Here is a 22,282-nt window from a genome sequence, read left to right on the forward strand (position 1 = left end):
TATTACATCATGGAAAATAAATGGAGAGCTAAAGGGACTGGAATGATAGTGTGAGATTTGAGAATAACTAAGCATTACTGGCCAAGTGTAACTCAGTTATTAGCCAGATGATCTTACTTCTGTATTAATGTTGCATAAGGCTATTCTTACTGAAATGGGAGAGTGAACAGTGGTGGTGTTCCTCTGTAAATACACAGGGTTAATCTCAAGCAGTTTTGAGAGCTCCTTGTTGCAGTGTTGGCAGTACATCAGTATTTGCTGTGGAGATTAAGCAAGAGATCCTGATTTAAAAATAAAAACAGCTGAGATCAGTGAAAACAGCATATTATTTTGTTGTGTAGGTCTCCTTAGGCCAGGAACCCACAGTGCCAGATGCCAATGCAAATGTAGAACAAGATGACAAAAGCTGATTGCAGTTTAAGCATTTATCTGCATTTATTATTACAAAATAAAAGCTGGCATGCTTGTGTTTGAAGTGTAGAGGTCGCTTTGCAGTAACTCCCTGCAGGGACACTTCCTCCAGGACAGCCCAGCAGGGCAGGTGTTTTGGTGAGACAAGTCTCCTGATGATATACGTTATCAGTCCTCCCTTTCCTGGCCATGATATTGTTGTCATCTCCCTTTGTTGGACACAGTGCTTCTGCAGCCGGAGCAAAGCAGGTCAGCTGTATGATTCAATGCAGAGCTGACATCCAAAAAGAGTTCAGTCTGGACCATCAGGCTGAAACGAATTCTTAGAGCCATGCAGTCCACAGGGTAAGGTGCAGCAAAACGTGCCGGGGACAGGCAGAAGAGAAAGCTGGTTGTGCTGAATAATAGGAAACTTCATCGAACTGCAGTTTCATCAATGGTTTAAATTTGGATAAGCTAATGCTGCTTCTGAAAAGAGCAGAAAGAGCTGTTCGTTCCTAAAGCTGCGTAGCCTGCTCTTGCACTGCTACAGGTGTTGGTAGCGCGATGCAGGGGACTTTGTGCAGAAGCTGATCTTGGTTGAAAACTGAACATTTTGTGGGATGGGTTTGAAGATGAAATGAGTAAAGAATTACCAGAACTGCTTGTGTGAAAAGGGCTGTGTGTTTAGTGCAGATCTGTATGCAGACCATACGTGCACTTGCTTTGCTTACCATGCGGAGTTGCTTTGATGTGCAGACCTCCGCGCTTGAGCGGATGCTGTGCACAGGCCCGTTGTGTACCACCAGATGCTCCTAACTTCTCTGTTAGAGCACTTCCCAGGCACGTAAGGCAGCAGAAGGCTGCTTGAAAGTGAGCGTGAGATGGCTGGCAAATAGGTCAAATCAGGAGATGTCAGTGGTGATGAACGAGAAGCGATAGGAAGGGTGGAATCAAGACTCCCAAAGCTTTGATGTTAAAACTTTTGGCTTCTGTTTGATGCAGGAGATGAAGGATTCGCAGGTGTGATGGTGGCAAAAACAAGGATGACCTGGGAACTGAGCAGGAAAAAGAATAGTGATAAAAGCAATATACATAGATATATATTCATACCTGAACACTGAGAATGGATCTGTGACACATTTCCTCATTCTGTGGAAAAGTAGGAATCATAAGAATTTAACTGATACTAAAACTTGGTTTTCCTTCTCAGTTCCTGAGGTTAAACATTTCTCTCCAAGAGTTGGCTAACAGAGATTATCTTGTTTCCAGTTCCTACTTGCAGGTCCATTTCTCTGTAGTCTGTTTTTGTATTTGTAACTTGAAACAATTGCTAAAAAGAGTATCACTTAAGCATGTCTGATTTAAAGCATATCATTAAGCCAATTTCAACTGCTTCAATGCTTAAGTGTTTACACAATAAATTGAGAGTTTCAGAATGTGGAAGGTCTGAGAAATGGAAGAAACAAGGCCACAAATCCATTGCTTCACTGATTCTTCTGTCTTTTGGCTAGCATGAAAAATAATTGAAAAAATAGAAGGCAAGCAAGAAAACAGTCCTCCACTGTTGCTACAGAAGATACTGTATCATCCCATGGTCAGACTCGAACAGTTGCTACTTTATTAAAATGATAATTAAAAAAAATAAATCTCTATCCTTTGGCATTTAACCACTAATTTTAAATGTCAAGAAGCGTGAAAAAAGCACCCAGAATCATAACCAGAGAAAATCATCTACCTGTTACAGTGCTTTCCAGGAAGACCTGGCCTAAAATTTACTTAGAGATCATAATTAGTAGCAGGTATAAGAGGAAATAAAAAATAAGAGAAAAATAAATAAGAGGAAAAATAATAAATATGAGGAAATTTAAAAAAATATATAAAAGAAAATGTCCACCATGTTACTCTTCTCCTTATTTTTAAATCTCAAGATTGCTAGGTCTGTGCTATCTCTAGTTTTGACATCCATGTTTTTTTTTTCCCATTTTCTTGCATTTTTAATTTTTTTCTATGCTTTCTATTGTTTGCTTTCTCTCCATTCTTTTTCACTTTTTCAAAAAGTTATCAACAGCTAAGTATGAAAGAGAGAAATAGACTTTGTAAATCATCAGACAGCTGAACTCTTTTTAGTCTGAAGATCGGATTTGCAACCATTAAAGTCTTTCTACAGGCTGAACTTGTTGCGATATTTCAGCAAAATCTCTCTTTTATTACAGAAACTTCTCACTTTGATTCCACCATGGAAGGACTTCAGTTTGCAACCAAGGGTTTTAAATGTAAGGAGTAACCTGGAAGAAAGTTACCAGTGTGACTTTTTTTTGGTGTGAATCTGTGGCCATCTGTTTTGTTTTTGTTTTTTTCCTTCACCAATATCAAGTTCTCTGTCCACATAATAAAAATCAAAATTGGGATAATTTTTTATTGCTTAGTATAAGGTCACTTTCTGACACCAGTTGGAATGTATCCCTTCTCTTCACATTTGAGCACGATACGAGGATACTGAAAGTAGCACGAAGGAGGTGTCTGTCCACATGAGGTGTGAACGTCAGGCTCTGGTGTTTAACGCACTTGTCTGAGGACCCCAGATTTTGCTACAGGAACTGGGACGTGAACTGGTAATGATGCCTGCCTGCAGGGAAAGATGGCTTTTTTTTCTGTTTTTAGTTACATGTCTTATCCTGCTTCTGCCTGCTCTTACCTTTCATCTTGTTCCTGATAATTACCTCCCAATCTCGTTATAATGTCAAGTGGAAGAATTCTTCATCAATCTCTCCTTCCCATTCTTTCATCCATAAGTGCACAACTTACATTGTTTTCTCCTGAAATGATGCTTCATGTTTCCCTCCAACTAGGTTCATTTGAGACTGTAGAAATAAGAAGGAAGTTCTGCTATAGACCTGATTCAAACACACTGGAGGAAAATTGTGTATGGTTTGTGTTAGACGGATAAGACCTATAACTAACACCGGTAATTGGTGACTTCATGTTTGTTAGAGGTATTCCTTTTGCCATTGTTTTTACTTAAAATTCTTATGTAAGGAGAAATTTAAACTAAAAGCAGACACAGATTTCTTTTTCTTTTATTATTATTTGTTTTTATGTTGGGTTTTTCCTTCAAAATTAAGGACTTTTCAACCAGAACAGTAACCTTAGTGGTAACAGTTCTGTTACTGAGGAAATTATCCCAGTATCACTAGTGGAGTGATGGCTTTCTGAGGGAGATGAGCAGCAGAATTTGGTGAGCACTTAAGAATAAAATCTAAAATTTTGCTCATGCAAATTTCTGTAAAAAGCCCACAGAGGTAGCAGAAATAGTTACATACGTGAAGTGAGCTAAATTGCATAAGTGACAAATTTCATCCCGAGTTTTTAAGACACAATATCATTTTTTTGTTTTGTTTTGTGTTTTCCCAAGGTGTGGTTAGATTCATCTATGTTCTTCTTTCTGTGGAGATTGTAAACAGGGCCAGGCTTCTCTGCCAGCTCTCTCTCACTTTTCTGGAGAAGCACAAAATCGACCTGATGTATGGCTGTGGTCCCTAAAATGTTGCCAAATGTTCGGTGCATATATCTTTGAAGTGCTGTGATGCCTGGAAGTGGAGCACTGCAGGTTGGCCTTGATCATGATGCTGAGGTGTCTGCCACTTTCACCTGCAGAATGAAGGAAGCAACCACAAACTGGAGGAGGAAAACAGAAAGCAAGGTGTGGTGTGAAGGACCAGAAAGAAAAGAGGCTGGTGGGGGCAGGGCAAGATCACAAAGGATGTCTATTTATGAGAAAAAGCAGGTCTGCTTGCTGAAATAGCAAGTAATGAAGGTGAGACAGGCAATAAAGAAGGGAGGGAGGTAAAAAGAGAAATCAGAAGAAGATAGTATGGAGGAAAATATCACTGAAGGACAGCTGTGGATATAGCCTACAGGAAAGAAAAAATAATTAAGGAGAAAATTCATTTAATCAGAGCAATTAGGAGATAAACGTTCAATTTATAGACTTGTAAACTTATAAAATTTATAAACTAACTTTGTCAATTATGAGATAAACTTTCATTGATAAGGCTGGAAAATTCTTTGTAGTGAGGAGGGTGACAAAAAGACAAATACCACCTCACTTATGGTGAAAAGGGTGGGAAAAGATCAATGAGAAGAGAAACAAGCAAATTTAGGTTGTGTGTACTTGTCAGAAATACTTCCCACTTCTGTGGCTTCTAGATCCAGAATATTTAACCATTTCTTCATTTGTCTCCTCTTTCTCATCTTTTGCCTACACCCTTTTCATTGTGTATCAGCTGAAAAGGCAGTGCCTGACTGAAGCTGCACTGAGGTCTAAATTGCCAGTGTCCCCCATTCTCTACTTAAATATTGCACGTAAGCAGTTAAGTTTAGAAATGCATAAATCTTTATATTGCACCATTGGCAAAACTCGGTGACTATACTTTTTGATGCATTTTTCATGCGTGCGTGTGTGATTTTCTCCTTTCCTTGGTTGGAAACATACTGCTCTTCTACAAGGAGCATATTACGGAAAATATAATGGGGAGGGAGGTAATTCATGCTGGTCAAAACCTCAGCTTCAGACTTAACCTGATGTACCGTGGCAACAGAAGAGTCGATTTGGTTTCAAGAAAATGTCACCAAAGTGTTCCTATTTTCTTCCTACCTTTATTTATTGAGAAAGAATTCTGAATGCATATATTTTCTGTTACTGAATACTGACCTTCCAGAATGCTTGAAATAAAAATCGTTTTCAAAAATCTCACAGCATTTGTGTATGGATAAATTGTTTCATCGTTTTGAAGGGTGTTGCCATTTTAAGTGTACTTTAAAAGTCTGATGGTAGCCTTGATTTGTGAAGTTTATAGATATTATTTCCTGCTGCCTTTTTCCACTTGATTCAGCTAGTGGTGGAAAGTATGTTGGTTTTTGATCTTGAAAGATTTACTTTCTCCAAGTAATTAAAATATTACTACAATATTTGGTGTGCCACATTGGGGGAACTAAGCTTTCATATGGTATGCGAACACCATATTTGCGCATAGTGTGTTGCATATGCGCATAGTGTGTTACTATGTGCAATATATATACTATTTGCAAACTCTTAGAGCCAAAACTGCAGTGTCTGTAGTTAAATGGACATGTGTCCCTGTAGTATGCCTGAGCCTGGTTTCTGACCAGACTGCAGCTGCTGTTTTGTATGGCTCTGAAAGGGCGAGTGACACCACACCAAGTGTTTTTGTTTTCCGTGGAAACTGTATTCTTTCTTTGTCTTGCATGGTGGTAATGTTAAAGCAGGTCAGGCTTTCTTTACGGAAAATAAATCACGTTAAACTCGCTGTGGTTTCTCATGTGATAATGCATGTGGAAAAAAAAAGAGGGAAGCTGAAGTGGTGAGCTTGATGCACGGGGTTGCTTATGCAATGCAGCGCAGTTACTTAGCTGCGGCTGCCTGGAATCCTCGCCTGCTTTTGGGTGGAATCCAGTAGCTCCATCAGAAATAAAAAGAAAGAAGGCGAAAGAAATAAAATAGACAAATCCGAAGCTGGGGTACCGTAGGCAGCTCTGGCGTGCTGTGGTGACCGCCTTTCTCCCCAGCCTGCGGGGCAGAGCATGGGGGCCAGAGCCTGGGCCTGGGGCTTCTCAGCACCGGCAGCATCAGCCTCCCACCTGGATAACGCGCACATTAATTAGTTTTTAGTAATTAGAGCCGACCCCTCGGGCTAACCGAGGGCAGCCCAGCCCTTCCCCGAGCGAGGCCTCCCCGGGAGGGGCCGGGGCCGGCTCCCCGCCGCCTCCCTCCCCCTTCCGGGCCGGGCCCGGCCCTCGCACAACCGGGGCCGGGCCGGGCCGGGCCGGGCCGGGCCGCATGGACGAGCGGCTGCTCCGAGCCCTGGGGGGGCTCAGCCTGCAGCCCCCGCCTCGGAGGCGCTTCGGCAAGAGCCTGGTGCTGCTGCGGGGCCTGCCGGGCTCCGGGAAGAGCACGCTGGCCAGGTAAGGGCCGGGCCCGGAGGAGGGAGCGAGGCTGGTGCCGTGACATCTGCTTAGGGCTTCTTAGGGCTTAGCCTCGCAGGGTCTGGGCTCCCTCAGGCCGGTGGAGGGCAGGGAGCCAGCCCTTGTGCGGGCTGCCAGAGCCGAGCCCCAAATGGCCCGGCACAGCCCGGGGTGCGCAGCGAGGCGGTGCCAGGGGGTCCTCAGCGCCCCTCGCTGCTGCTCCGAAACCAGGAACGAGCAAGGCTGGGCTGCGAGATGGAAATGGAAATGGGGTGTGACAGCCACCTCTGAGCGCTGTGGGGACGTGTTGCTGGCTGGGAAGGGGAGCAGGAGCCTCGCAGAAAGCTCAGAAATGCTTCGGAGCTTCGTTGCTCCAGCCACGGGGAGCTGCTTTAAGGACACGCTGCCCATCGCATGGGGGAAGGTGTTTTTAAGGGATTAGTGCCCAAAGGTGCGATTCCAGTAAGCTCTTAAACCACCCCAGCCACGGTATTTGGTGTTCTGTAAAAAGTACCAGGCTAGGGCTTTTTATTTTGTGGTTGATTGCCGATGGTAAGGCAGTTCCTCTGTCTCGCAGCGAGAATTGCCGAGGGCTGGGACTTCTGGTTTCATGTTGTCTGAGCCCCAGCGGTGTGAGATAGAGGCAGAAGTGGCTCCAAGAACGGTGAAAAATAGGTGGAAAAGCTCCATGGGGAGTGCTGTGGGGTGGCACCGCAGCCTGCCCGACACAGCATAGCCACAGCCTGGTATCCCAAAGCTCCTGGTGTCCCCCTGCTCTCCACCAAAAGATGAATGTTCACCGTGGGTTTCCTCCCGGTGAGGAGAGCGTGCCAGAATGAACGGAGGGATTTTGGGGACGTATTCTCAGCCAATGGAAATAACTTGCCTCTTTTTTTCAGGTCAAAACACAAGTTTAATTATTAATGATGGATTTACAAAATAAATCGTAAACATTGTTTTAGTCCCGTGTAAGGGGAATGCTTGAAGAACTTGTTCTGCATCTAGCCCCTGCTGATTGTATCATGAACACTACATGGCTCAAAGGGCAGCTGTGAGAACTGCCTTTAGCACCTCTTCGTTAGCTCTCTCAGATTATGAAAGGACTGTGTCAAGAAACTTCTGAGATTTGCTGTTTCCACGTCCCACACTGTGTATCTTTTGGTGTTGGCAACTGTAATGTGCTAGGCAAGAATATGTTTGTAGAGAATTAGTACAACAAGCACAGTGCGAGATCCAATTGGTGAGGAAAGGTGAGACTTACTTTAAAAATTTGCAGGTAAGCTAATTTTACTCATTCAAATTCATTCTCTCTGACGTTTTTCACTCACAATATCACACTCAAATATTTGCCAGCATCAGGGTACATGTGCACAGGTGGTGTGGCCAAAATCAGCAAGGACAAGGTCCTTCAGCAGCCCCATTTTTGCTTTTTCTTCTAGGTTCCTCTTGGTTGGTGGTGACAACGTGGGTTTTTTATGTCCTCTTGCAGTCACTGTGGTGCCATTTTTTTTGCCTCTGAGTTTTGCTTACATTATGCTCCGTGAATCTTAGGCGAGATTTTTGGCTGTTATTTTTGTTTTCCCACTTCGGGTGCCTTTACAGCTACAGCTCTCTGCCTGTTGGAAGGAGGAGGGTGGCTGCAGGCTGGTGGGACCCACTGGCCATCCTCCTGCTCTCCTGTCTCCTAGTGGCAAGTCATTGCTCTGTATCGGTGTGTGCGTGACGAGCACGTTTCCCAGTTTCACAGCTGTTAACTGTGCTCTTGGTTATCAGTATATGCCGTTGTTTTAACCTTCGCTCTGTTGTTTCTTCTGGTGCTTTAACACACGTCTCCGTTCATTCATTATTCATGTCAGATACTATTTCTGTTGCAAGCTGTGTGCCTTTACAGCACTCAGAAATGTCATGAACCGTGAATGTTATCACCAGTGATACTGCAACTTGCTGATAGAGCATCCCCTTGTCGGTTTGTTGCACCAGACTATTGTCCAGGAGCGAGCTAGGGCTTAGGGCTTGATTCCCTGGCCTTTCAGTGTCACCTGGCACTGTTTGGATACAGCTTTGTAAGATATAATTACAGCATCTTTGTTAAAACCGTTTCCCCATCCAAGTTGCTCAGAGCAGCGGGAATGACACTGGGACAGATCGGTTCTGGTCTGGTTTTCGGTTCCTGGTAAAGACAGTGAAGGAGCCACCTGAATTTAACAGTCAGGGCAGAAGGAGGATTTAGTCTGCTCACTGCCAGCGTCCAAACTTTTTCAATTACTTCACTGTTAAGGACACACATCCCTGAGCCGCCTATTTATTAGGTGATCCTAACTGGTTCCCTCTAACCATTTGCCATACATCACCAGCAGGGTAGGAGAAGAAGGGAGTTAGGAGTTACATCTCCAACAGCCTCCAGCAAATCTGAATAACATCCTTCACCTGAATGTGTTCCCCCCCCAACTCCACAGTGCGTAGTTTATGATCAAACAGAGGCAACTCCTAAGAAAACAGGTATCTGAGGTGCAGTAGTGGGCATAGCTTGCAAAAACATCTCCAGAAGTCAAGTGCAAGCTCCTATCTGCTTCCACAACAGACTTTGTGGTGGAAACGCACAACTCAACATAACATGTAACCTATTTAACAGTTTTGCTCAAGCACTAGGCTGGGCGTGATCAAATATGTAACTCGTCAGCCACTGCTGTTGATTTACCACTTGAAATAGGATTGTGTTTGTGCTCCCTTATGAAGCATAGCGCGAACAGTCATCCAGATCAGGTGACAAAGAAACAGAAGGGAAAAATACATTGGCACTGAGGAATTGGTGCTTGGCATAAGCTTTGTGTTCTCCAGTTCTCTGTGCTGCATTTATCTGGTTCCTCCCTGCACTCCAGTCCCTTCTCCAGCCCTGCCGTCGGTGGGATCCCGAATCAGCCGGTCCCTTGTCGCCAGGATCCCGACCCTACAGGAGAATTGCAGCACAGTTCACGGACTTTGCCTATTAGCTCTGCAGCTCCTGCTTCCAGATGGTAACACACTGTCAACATTTACCTGTGTATGCGAAATGCTCGTGCTTCAGGTCCTTCTGAATGCTCATATTGACCGCCGCATGCAGCCTGCTGCGGTACAGCACAGCTGCTGCTCGCGTCCCGCCAGCGAGACGTGGACGCACTGCCGTGGTGCCTGGCAGCTTCGTGCCAGGTCAGAGTCCTCAGGGCACTCACTGCAAGTTACCAAAGCACTACAGGCAGCTGATAGCGCTGTGCCTGTGCTCTGGTTCTCATTTTTCTCACTTTCTGCTGAAACTGAATGCTAAAACGCCACAGGAAGGCTTTTTGTTAGTGACCAGAACAAGTGGCTGTATGCGGTGCTAGCACATAAACATTAGGATCTGCGTTATGTTGGAAGGAGGTTGTATCTTGAGACTCCACCAGGCCTGAGATCTGCCTGGCACACAGTTCTGCTGGTTTTTACGAATGCTGAAAACTCTCCTTCTGATCTTTTTACCAGACTGAATATTGGACATCCATTCACTTCCAGAGTTTCTGATGGAAAAACGTGACAGCCTGTGAAATGCAGTCAGGGGCTTTGTTTTTCTCCAGTGACATAATTAGTGAAGGTGGGGACTTCCCTCAAGTCCTATCCTTGTATCCAGCTAGTTGAAATCCTGGCTAGTAATTTTGTTGTCTGTGAGGATGAAATATATACGGTTAAAATCAGAATTGATTGTTTAAAAGTACTGAAGATGCTATTAATAAAAAGAGGACTTCAAAAACTGTATAAATCATGGGAGCAGGTCCTCAGATGAATAACTTAGAAGGCTTCAAAACCCCTCTCTGTTAGCTCGTACTCTTGTATTTTCAACAGAAATACTCTTTTTAGTCATTGCAACGCACATGGTAAACCTGAGCAGGGTGAAGAGCAGGTGAGTGCACCGAGAGCCCACGCTGGTCGGAGGCGTCCCTGCAGCTGATGCTGGAATTGGCAACGACGCTGGAGCCTCTGCACACACCGAGGGCTCCCGGAGGGTGTGAGCAGTCCCCAGGCCCTGCCAGCAGTTCGCTGCTTCTGTGCCATAAACATCTGAAAGCTTTTTTTTTCCCCAACTCCATCGGTCTATGGAGGTACTTCACCTAGCTTGGAAACCTGCTTCCCCCTGGGAAGGGGAAAGAAAGGGAGGAGAGCAGGTTTGTGTCTGTAACAGAGCATAGTGTAACTGCTGCAAGGCAGCTGAGACATGGAGCAATTAAATATCGTGTAGGCAAATTAATACTGAACTTTTGACAGATACCGTTTATCACAATGCAGTGCTTAAAGTTCAGTGGCTTTTCTTCAGTGCAGGCGTAGCTTGTAAGTACCCTTTGATCTTGCAAACAGACTTCTGTTTTCTTTTTGTCCTTAGTGTGGTTTACGCTTACTGATCTAACTGCAGTGCGTGCTGCTCGGAATTTATTAATAAATAACACTGGGCACAAGTCCTCCAATTTTGTATATTTAGCTCCAGTACAAGCATTAATATTGCACAGAGTGATCAGGAGTCTAATGGGGTAATGTAAAACCTTTAATCTACATCAACTTCTGGTCCTATGTAGATCTCAATGGCTAGAGTCTCAAGCAAAACATCAAAGTGTCTTGGGTGCAAATGAATTTTTTTTTTTTTTTTGCAAGTGAAATTAAAAGGGACAGAACAAACAAAACGGGACAAGATGGCAGGAAACAACTATAAGCTTTGGAGTCAGTTCGGTTGTTGTAGAAAACCAAGTGTTAAAGACAGCAAAACAAGCTTAATGTTTTGTTATGTTGCTATTAGTACGATTTTATTTGTTTAGTATGAGTATAGTAAACGTGCCAGTAATTCATAGCTCTGAACACATTTTGTGCCATCTTTTTCCTCCTTTGAAGTACCAGTTTTATCTACTTTATTACCAGGGATATGAAGATAGTAAACTGAATTTACAGGTAATCACACACTGCTTAAGTTGCTCACATATCAAAGCTCTCTTTTAGCATTTAAAATGCTAAGAAGTGTTTTAAAAATTTGCGCTGTGATAATATTTTGAAAGGAAATACCGAAGAAGAAAAACATATTGAGATCTTTTATTAATACGTACAATTTTATGTGCATCTTAATAGGTAAAGGGACAACATATTTTAGCACAGTCAGCTTTCTAGAGAAGAGATTGTCATGCAGATGGATAGAACAGGAAAGGTAAGGTACTGAATTACCGAGAGCTAAATTTATCAGTGTGTCAGCGTGAGAGCAAACAGATAAGCATTAGGTGCTCACATGCTCTTCGTGATAAGAAGTATTTGCATGGGACCAAAATTAAAGTTTGTTTTTTTCTTTTTAACTTTTTTTGGATCTTTTTGTCCAGCAGTAATTAGGTGAATAAAACATCTCTTCCGAGCTAGAAGGTAACTACGTGTAGCTGCTAAACAGTATGTAATTCAGGGGCTGCAGCACGGCGCTGTGAGGTTGGCCTTGGCCGGTCAGTCAGCAGCGAGGCTCTGCTCCCTGTGGCAGTGGCTACCCCAAAATGATATGAATTAATCAGCAGACGATGGAAATTACAGCGCAGGTGAAACAAGTCAGAAGTCGGCCTTTGTTCAAGGAAAAGCAAAGTGCAATCCGAGCGAAGAATTGCTGCTGGCAGGCAGGTTAGGATGAAATTGGTAAGTAAATGGCTGGAGCAGAGCTCGAGATGAGAGAATTAAGCCTTTTCTGTCTGCCTGTCTGTTTTTTTGCCGATAACCTAGTGGGACCTTTTCCCCTGCCGTTGCTCAATTAGATAAGGCATTGAGAAATTGTTGTTTTGTAGCTTATGGGGATGGAAGAGCAGTGTTTTATCGAGGACGCTGAAATGAGTCACAGGCTGAAGACCGTGTGTGGCGCGAGATAGCAGGGCAGCGACATTCATGTCTGAGAGTCACAAGGTTTCTGGGCTGGCCTTACTTTCTTCTCTCTTGGCTTTTGGGGCCCTGAGGAGATAAGAGAGCAGCGAGATGATGCTGTGGGCTCTCCCTGGCTTCTTGCAGAGATTCCCTCCTTCCCTCCTCCTCCCAACACTGCCTTGACTGACAAACTAAACAGTTCAGCCTGTAGACACAAATAAGATGAAAACACAAACAGAAACCCAGTTTTGCATTAAGATTTTTTTTTTTAATGTTCTCTGAGGACTAATTTGCAGGAAGGATCCTTCAAATTCAAGCAACTGCATCAGGGCATTTTCATTGCCTAGAGCCAGCCGCTGCCTGAAAGGCACCTGGTCAGCTTGCAGCAGGACACCGCCAGATCTCATCCCAGCTGTGAGTGGGCATCATTGTGGGACACGCGTCAACGTGAAGAGAAGGGGGTTGCCCTTGGCTGTTGACCACAGGGAACCTACCTCCTTTATGGATATGCTGCATCTGGGGCTGCCAAGCCAGGCTATGCAAATTTGTCTACAAAACATTAAAAAATGGAAGTCAAAGAAAAATGACTCAGCTCGACAAGAAGAGGGCAAAGTAAAACAGGGACAAGTGAGAAGCAGAAAGAACCATAAAAAAATAGGAAATGTTGACTAATCCCTCTCATACTTGTTTGTACATTAAAAAAAGAGCTACATGCTTTACAGACAAAGGAAGAAGAAGAAGAACAAAGAACAAGACAAAGCTGATAATACAGACCATCCTTACTAAATGAGAAACCATTCCTCCTTGCTATCTTCAAAAATCTCTCTGTAGTGAAACTCCCATAATAGAGTTGCCTTTTGAGACTCACTTCCATGGGATTAGCAGTATTTTTTAAAATGTATGTTCATACCTTCTCAAATAACTCAGAAAATTGAATTTATTAATATGATTAAAGACTCCTGTTGGCAGTCCATTGTAGATCTCTCTGCTGAATTAAAGAAATCAAACATGCCTTTAAGCTCCATTCCTTTCCTCCTGCATGCCCACCTACTGATTACATTATTTTCAGATCTCTTTAATCTGGGATTTTCAAAACGAAGGACTGTGCAAATTTGCAGAGCATTCATACTGCTCTTGATGTAATGTTCTTTGTTAAAGGCATGTGTTTGCATATACTAATCCTTCTTTCATTGTGTTGTGTTTTCTTTTCCAGACAACTGAAATATGACTATCCCAGTGCTGTAGTTCTTAGTACTGATGACTTCTTTACTAGAAATGGTGTATACGTGTTTGAGCCTGACTTCCTAGAGGATGCACACAAATGGAACCAAAAGAGAGGTGACTGAAATTGATCCAGTCTTTTGTCAGCGTAGTTTTGCTTTTCAGTATGTCTTTAAATTGAGCCCCCAAATAAAAATATCTCAAAGTAGTGTCATGCACTGAAGTTCATGGTGTACTGGTTAAAAAGTATTTGCCGCTTCTGTTTTTATTTTGTAGCATTAAAGAGAGGAATTTAAAATGAATAAATGTTGGTGATACATACTATTTTTGAAAGTAAAACTGGGACTATTAGGTAGCCCTGCTGAAGCTTGATCAGCAGCAGGTGGCATGCAAATACCAGCACTGCAGCTGCTCAGCACAGCTGTATGCCTGGCATTGTGCAGACTACAACTCCTTAGGTGTCTGTCCTGACCTAGAAGCGGGTGTCAGTGAGGAATTAGTGATAGGCAGGAGGAAAACTTCCAAACTTCCATAGTTTGAGAATGAAATGACCTTTGTGTCTGTCTGAGAGAGAAAAATGTCACATATATTTGAGGCTGTGCTCTGAACTCAATTAGAGCATTGGCAAACGTACCTTGAGACCATAAAACAGACATCTTTAGCAAATAATAGTCACTCATACTTGCTGTAAATACCTAAATATGTCTAAATGTGTTCTACACGGGTTTCAGATCTTGCTACTGAGCACAGCCACCAGCTGCATCACCTGCAGGAAACACCTGCTGGGTGCTGACCTCTGCGTTTGGGTGGTAGCTACAAACCCAAGTCCGGCGGGGAGCCACGTGTGCTAGGAGTGGGCAAGGAAAGGACGCTTCTAGGCTAGAAAGACCTGGCTCAGTCTGTTACTTAATACGTTTTAGCTTTACTTAATGTGTTACATTACAGCACGCAAAGCAATGAAGAATGGGAAAAGCCCGGTTATTATTGATAACACCAACATCCATGCTTGGGAAATGAAGCCGTATGTGATGATGGTAGGGAAAGCTATGATTTATTGCTTTTACATGCTCAGCTGTGACATTTCAGAGGTGATCTGACTGAAACAATTCTTAACAAGGCTAAAAATAATTACTTCCATTTTCCCTCAGTCCTCTAATTATAGTTAATAATTTGTAGTGGGAAGACATAGGGGAAAAGGTGCCTATGCACTTATTTTATCTAGCCAGCTATATGCCTCAGTGAAGGCAAAATTACTGAAAAGATTAACAGTCCTTGAACTTGCCCTGTAGCTTCTTGGCAATCAGGCAATCCTCAACAGTGACATGAGTATGACAGTTTCCAAACTGTTGAATCTGAAACTGACCAAATATAAGAGTTTCCAAAGTTGGCAAACGTATCACGATATGACTCAAAATTTTAGTTTATGACTTGTGAAAAATACACCAGAAAGAGTCTTGGAAGGTGCATTGGAATCTCTTTTTATCAGTGCTGGCAGACATAGTGTTTGTTGCCAATATCTTTAGTACAGTTTCATAGTGTGGCCTGCCTGATAACATTATACTCATGTTTATGCACAGCTATAAGTTCTTGGGTTCTGATCATGTTAGTTAAGAAATTTGGGTCTAGGTATTGCTTTTATGGGAGCTCAGAAGAGACAAGAATTAATAATGGTGCTGGAAACCCTGGACATGTTACTGCGCCAGAGGAAGTTGTGAATGCTTGAGGGTGACTATGAAGCAAGTGAGAGATCACAGCTAGAGGTGTACAAGATGTAAAAAGATCGAGTCCCCTGCCTCCTTTCTGCTATTATATAATGTCTTCAGGAGGCAATGTTCCCCCCTCCAAATCAAAACCCCAAAAGCAATCAATAAATGTGTTAGCTATATATATATGTATATATATATACACACACATATATATATGTATGTTTACATATACATGTAAATGTACATATATATGTAGATACAAATATGTTGCTTTACCATGAAAAAATCGAGACCTGTAGATTCAGTGCCTGGAAATAGCACGACACTCCCAGAAGCTCTAGGTTGGCACAGCCAACCTGTGGCTCTTGAACCTTCTGTGACTGCCAGAGAGCTCCCGCGGCAGAGCACCATTTACCGTGGGGAGCAGGGTGCTGGGGGAATGCCGAGGCAGGGTTTGCTGGGAGACCCAAATCGTTTGATGTAAGGGGAATGGACTAGCAGGGAGTCAGACCAACACCGTGGTGGGAGTTGTGGTGATCTTCCTTCTGGCTCCTGGAGATGCATGATACATCTCTTAACCCAACAAAAATCTCAGGGGGGCTGGAAGATTGGCTACTCCTGGGTTTGGTGGCCATAATCTAAAACTTGTGTGTGTACTTCTTCAGGCACGTGAAAATAGCTACGAAGTTATATTCCGAGAACCAGATACACCCTGGAAGTTCAATGTTCACGAACTGACAAGGTACATCTTTTTCTCTTTGACACAGCAGACAGCTTCTCACTTTCCTCTTCATACACCCTAAAATATAACCTGGTAAATGACAACAGAAGGGCTGTTGTGGAAAGTTTCTGTTACTCAGTGTCCAGTCTGTAGCAAATTCAGCCTCCAAAGAGCTGAAGTGAGTCAGTCAACAGGAAAAGCTACCTACCTGAAGCGTGTACGTGTACCGCAAGCCTCTTGCAGCAGGTACCCCAGTTTTCATTCTGTATTTTGAGCAGCACTCTCTATGTTTGGACACAAGACACCTCTAAGCACCACAGAAAATATTCAGACTTATGTTCCTAAAAAATATAACCATAATAAATATTGTCTAGCTGTAGCATGGTGGGATGCTACTGTAATCACGTTCAAGAAATGAGGTTATAGAGGATCTCTCTAAAGGTCTTAACACATGCAGAAGGGATACAATGAATATATCAACTCAGCATAATGTGGTAGGATATAGACGCAGCCAAACATATCTGACTAATGGGTGCAGGGTTAATGGTTTAATTACTGCAAAATGCAGGCTAATCTCCTATCCTTTAACCAAGCAGCTGTAAAGTACATTGCAATGCAGAGTGCACACCCACCTTCTGGATCCAGAAGCTACCACGCTAACTTGTTACCACAACGGAGTAGGGCACACGTACTTCATTCAGTCTGATCCATTTCTGCTTTGCACCAGCTAGGAACTCTAGTCAGGAATCAGCATCATTCCTTTTGGGCACGACAAATGGCAAAGAGGCTCCTGGCCCAGAGCTTCACCAGAATCAGCTTCACCAGCACCAGCAGGGAGTGGTTTGTAGGGCAGAAACAGATCTAACTAGTAGTCGTTAATTACAGGCCGAGCTAATTGGTAACTTGTATTTTTTTTAGTAATTATTTGAAACAAGTCAGCTTTTGCAGTAGCCTGCCAGGACTGTAAGGCTAACTCAAACACCTTCAGTTTGGGGCAGCATTTTGGCAGACGATTCAGGGAAATCTGAAAGTTGCTTCCAGTACCTCTAGCGCTGGCTGCAGGTTTCCTGATAGCAGATAAATATTCTAGCGTTACCCTAGGTTCTCTAGGTACCTAAATCTTTATTCCCCAAGCTACTGTGAGCAGTGTACATCTCCCATAAGACGACAGGTAGCTCTTGCCAGAGCTCTGTTTATGCATCCTGTACACCCCCTGTAAGGCACAGGATGTCAGTCATGAAGTACATCACCATTCCCAGCTGCTTGGGCAGAAAAAATGAAGGAGCAGGGGCTGGTTTGTTCTGATCGATTCTGGTTCTGCATCATCTTTGCAGTTGTGCTGGTTGCTGACCCCCCCACTGCACACTGCCCACGCGTAGGGCACTGGCTGCTGGTGGATCTCATGCCCATGACAAGTGGGCTGCTGCAGCTGGAAACCTGCTGCGTTGCTTTCACCTTAATTTCAATAGAGGGAAAAAAAAAAAACATTTTGAGCACTCCAGGACTTGCGTACAGCAAGACTTTAAAAATATAGCTGCAAGACAAAGACACACTAGATCACTAACAGGGCATTGTAGAGCTAAATGGTAAATATAAGGCTAGTCAGAGCTCACAAACTCACAGAGACACAGAAGTACCTGGCGGTCTTTGGAAAGACTGTTTCTGGTTTGTCCAGAAAGCCCTGCACGTTTGAGCGTACTGCTCCCCTCTTCCCAGGCTTACTTTCATTTGTATATTTGCCCTGGAGTCACCAGGTGTGGCCATGGATAGCTTCCATTGCAAACAGTAAAGTCTTGTTTCCCTTTCCACGTCCTTCCCCTCTATTTTTATCTTCCCCTTCTATTTTTATCTCATAGAACCATTAAGGTTGGAAAAGCCCTCCAAGATCATCTGGTCCAACCATCTCCCTACCACCAATGTCACCCACTAAACCATGTCCCTAAAATTACATGCAATGTCTCCTCTCCTCCCTATCTCATCTTGTGTTCCTATTGAGTCTTCCACCCCTCTGGTTTCATGTATGGAGAACAAACCTGTGTTTTACAGATGCAAGTTCCCAGCTTTTCTTCCCCACTCCTCTTGTCTCCGTGCTTGCTACAGCACCACCAGCAGCACCATCTCCCCCATCATTTCTGCCCATTCTGCTCCAGATGAGAGATGATTTTTTTCCCCACGTGCACACAGATAAAAGCAACAGATCTGTGACCTCTACACCTGTCACAAGTCAGTGTCTGGGCTAGCCACAGCCATTGTTTGCCTTTCTCCAGAAGTATGAACGTTCATCCTGGTGCTGACAAGCTGTTGGCTCTAAAACCCAGCAATATTCACATAACATAATATACAGGGCTTCTACCTAGCTCTTTCTTACCTGGCTGTTTCAGCACATTTGTTCAAGCTCTTCTGGACTCCCTGCCCACAAAAATGTGTGGGTTACTTTTTCCAGCTGTCACTACAATACCGTTGAGAAAGAGGTGGCGGCAACCAACAGTTTAGCCAAAAAACAAACAAACAAACAAAAAACAAGTAGAAATGGCTCACCAAGCACAAGGAGCAATGTCTAGCAAACTTAAGATAACCTGTAATGTATTTTCTGCTCCTGTTGACTCTACAGAAGAAATATCCATGACGTCCCTCGACAAAAGATACAACGGATGAAAGAAGAATACGAGCACAACGTTACCTTCCACAGCGTTCTCCATTCCGACCAGCCCAGCAGAGATGACAGAAGCGCCACGGGACCAAACACAGCTTATGGCCTGGGTGCCCACTCCAGCCCCCCGCCGGCCTTCTCACACAGAAGACCTCGCCCAGCACGCACGAACACTGTGCCATTTCGCTGAGGAGTGGAGGCCTCTGTATGTGTTTTAATTATCAGGGTATCAAAGTCTCTAGTTTTACTTTTTTTACACAATTTTTTATTCTTGTATTTTCCTACTGCATTTCAAAACAAGACTTTTATTTCTTAAAAGTCTTTAAATGTCGCTAGATTATGATCTCACAGCTCTTGCTGGCTGATTGCCCTCTTATCTCTGGCACAAACGGCATGCCCCCGTCCCTCTTCCTTCACTAAAATTCATTCATGCTTATGGTGACATCTATTAGCTTGTCCTTTTTTTTTTTTTTTTTTTTGCATTGCTCTGTCACTGCTAGAGAGCACTGAATACTCTTAGATTCTTTTTTTTTTTTTTTTTTTTTTTCTTACAGCCCATGTGGCCAATTCCTTAATTCCTTCGCCATGCACTGGTCATTTCTTGCAGTTTTGCTACTGTATAAGCTTTTCTGTCTTCCCATTCTTGTCTAGCACGTCACTGCTAACTTTCAGAGAGGCAAAGTCAATCATGGAAAAGGTAGTTCTAAGAAAGCATGGCAAGATTTGATGCTCTTCTAAATCTACACATCTTCTGCCTGCTTTTATGTTGTTCTTACCTTAGCGCTAACAGAGCCAAGCAGCATCTCCAGCCTAAAGGAGGAAAACTTTAATGCTTTAAACTGTGCCCTTCATCTTGCGGAGACATAGCAGGAGGCAGAGTTCAGTTTTCTGAAGGAAAGAGCACCAGCTGTGTGCTTGCTAACTTTAAGGTGGTACCAGGCTACAGAGGCAGCTGTAAATAGCCAAAGCACAGGGCTGCTGACTACCTGAACTCAGGAGGACAAACTGTGTTGCACAAAATGACAACTTAAGAAAGGAGGGGGAAAAAAGTGTTTGTAAGGGGAGAAAACAACTCCTTCCACCACGCAGTGCAGAGAAGCCATTGACTGACGGCTGCCTGAGGAAAAGAAGCTATCCTGCAGTAGTTTCAGCAATTTTATAAAATCCTGCTGATACATCTTTGTCAACAAGGCTCATAAAACATTATTGTAAAACTCAGCATTTGTGATGGCAATTTTCTGTAAGTAGGCACAGAACATTTGGCAGTGGCTATAGAAGAGGGCAGTAGCAAGGTATTTTGTAGTAGGAAATGAAGACAGCTCACCCAGATCATGAAGAAACACAGGTGCAGCTGCTGTTCCTCTGCCAGACTAGTGGACAGAAGCACCAGAAGCATCAAGGAGTACGTTAGTCCTGTGCAAAGGCTAAGCTGGCTGTAGGAGTCTGTATAAAGCAGTAGGGGGGGGATTAATTAGTTTTTACTTTTATTTTTTAACTCAGGCTGCATGTAAAGCAGCATGATCACCATTGTAAATAATCGTTCGTTAAAGGGTTTAGGGCACCTGCAGTATTGCACAAAGTTTTTAGGCGAAGCCGCTGTCACCCTCTTACGTTCTCCAGTCCCACTACAGTGCCCACCTTGGCCGCGGGAGCTGCCCTCAGCCCTGCACTCGAGCCAAGTTAGTGGCACAGGGCTGCCGAAAGGTCACCAGGAGGGAGCCGCTGCCATCCTTCTTTGACACCTGAGGGGCGAGGCGGGGCTGGACAACAGCACAACTAAACCATGGAGTCAGAGCCTGCCCAGCAGAACTGCTTCTCTTGTGCAGAAGCTCCGGTTTTGAAAATCTTCACCTGCAGAAGTTAATGAAAATGAAATCATGACTAGAAGTACTAACTCCCTCCTGGCAGAAAGAACTTGGGATGAAATTAAGGGTCTGGCTTTCTTTCATAACATTTTGGCTTAAAGTAGTACCTCTAACTAAGAATGACCAAGGATTTATTATTACTATTTTTTTTTTTTAATCCTTTTACTATGAATCAGTCATAATTATAGCTGTTTTCTAGAACTCTTTTAGCACTGCATGGAAATTTTAAGGAAAACATTACAGAACCATGCCAGAATTACAGAAGAGTATCTCAGAATTAAACTGCTATGTTTGGTTCCAATAAACTTAGACAATTGTTGATTTTGCCCTGTGCTACTTCTGACAAACAACTATGCTAATGCTACAGCTGGTAACAAAAGAGGGTGCTTGAGACTGAAACAAAGACCCTGCCAGAATTCAACAACACATCAGAATCAAAGTAATGGGTTATAAAACCTCCAGCCAGAGTGATGCTGGTGTATGCAACATTTGTGTGAGAAACGTATGATTATTCAACTCCAAATCATTTGTTCTGCAGATGAAATGCCCTTTCAGGAGTTTTTGTAATATAACTTTATTAAATACAATCGGGATTTAATGTACAAAGTAAAAATCATTTAACCTTGAAATATATACAATACTGTACATGTGTATCTAGTAGCATTTTCGGGATTTTCGTCTTTGCAGCATCCTGTGGGTTGATAACGAGCCCCCAAGTTCCCTTGCGTCCTTCTGAAGAGCCTCAGCTCCTTCAGAACTGCTTTTTAATAAGTTCTTTGCTTCCTCAGCTGCTCTGGAACTGTGTTTGGGTGAAAGATCATCAGATAAATTAGTAGCTATTGTACTGTTTTCATTTACACCCTCAGTCTTCTTTTCTTCTGGTAAAGTATTTATGAGTGCTTGCGTATTAATCATTGCGAGTTCTTCATCCGCAACCAGGTCATTAACGGGAACACGGACAGCTTCTCTCATGTTTCTGCTGGGGGTAACAAAACCCACGTTCGGATTTGTTTCTTTTGCTGACTTGCTACGCTGTAAGCCCAAACTTCGCGGAGGCTGAAATGCCTTTTTTAAAGATGGAGAAATGGTCGAACAGATCGGTGTCAGTGGCGGAGGGGCAGGTATGCAACTGAGGAAGTCCATTGCTTTTCTCTTTTTGCTGTTTTTGGGATTGTCTTCATCAGTTGCAGCAGATGAAGGGGTTTTTGCTGACCCTTGTGGGATGAGTTTCATATTCGGTGTGCTGGTTGACAAAGGGCTCAGATGCTTACTTTCCATTTTAGAAGATGAGATCTGGTTAAAAAGAGAAGTTTTATGTTGAATAGAAAATCCACTAGTAGTAGTAGCAGTAGTTGAACTTCCCGAACTACTTCCATAAAACAGGGAAAAAAAATAACTGATAGAAAAATGCTCTATCATTCACAGCCAAGTTAACTTTAGTCTGATATCTTCTGAAAGTGACTAATCTTATTTTTTCAAGTACTGATGCGTGGTAAGTCACCATTTGCACACACATTAAGACAGCACATTTACACTGTTTCTGAGAACTAAGCTAAATGTATGGGAACTTTCCTGTGCCAGCTGGTAAGAATTCAAAGCAGTCACTGCAAAAATGAGTTAATTGAGTCTTCTGTATTGGATATATCCTCAACGGGTTGTTAAATAGGGAAAAATGAAGGAAAAAGGGGTAGAATAAAAACCATGAATACATGCAAGATACCCACTACATAGCACTGCAACACACGCTTGAGAATATCTTTTAATGCTTTTTTTTTTTTTCAATTTGATTAATATATTTAATAAATTGATATATGCCACTAAACGTTCAGAACATTAGTAGTGTCTCTGAAATGGCAAAGGATGCCTT

At 43.1% G+C, this 22,282-nt stretch overlaps 3 protein-coding genes across 6 annotated transcripts in view; 2 read left to right on the forward strand and 1 right to left on the reverse strand.

Annotated features, from left to right (window-relative positions):
- Nucleotides 1–5,141, forward strand: part of N4BP2L2 (NEDD4 binding protein 2 like 2) — a 51,555-nt gene extending 46,414 nt beyond the window's left edge. For all 4 annotated transcript variants that reach the window (XM_040543868.1, XM_040543870.1, XM_040543869.1 and 1 more), the window contains one exon: nucleotides 2,607–5,141. The gene's annotated coding sequence lies outside the window, so the exon portion shown is untranslated. The remainder of the gene's footprint in view (nucleotides 1–2,606) is intronic.
- On the forward strand, nucleotides 3,977–21,044 carry N4BP2L1 (NEDD4 binding protein 2 like 1). Its single transcript, XM_040569688.1, has 6 exons — nucleotides 3,977–4,127; nucleotides 6,090–6,375; nucleotides 13,466–13,590; nucleotides 14,419–14,507; nucleotides 15,845–15,921; nucleotides 18,512–21,044. The coding sequence occupies exons 1-6, from the start codon at nucleotides 3,977–3,979 to the stop codon at nucleotides 18,738–18,740; spliced, it is 957 nt and encodes a 318-aa protein (XP_040425622.1). The 3' UTR covers nucleotides 18,741–21,044.
- BRCA2 (BRCA2 DNA repair associated) overlaps nucleotides 18,893–22,282 on the reverse strand; it is a 40,342-nt gene continuing 36,952 nt past the window's right edge. Inside the window, exon 27 of the mRNA XM_040543867.1 lies at nucleotides 18,893–21,708. Coding sequence (XP_040399801.1) covers nucleotides 21,070–21,708 — 639 coding nt within the window. The 3' untranslated portion in view covers nucleotides 18,893–21,069. The remainder of the gene's footprint in view (nucleotides 21,709–22,282) is intronic.

This window comes from Cygnus olor, chromosome 1, assembly GCF_009769625.2.
Source record: "Cygnus olor isolate bCygOlo1 chromosome 1, bCygOlo1.pri.v2, whole genome shotgun sequence".
In the NCBI taxonomy this organism is placed as follows: Eukaryota; Metazoa; Chordata; class Aves; order Anseriformes; family Anatidae; genus Cygnus; species Cygnus olor.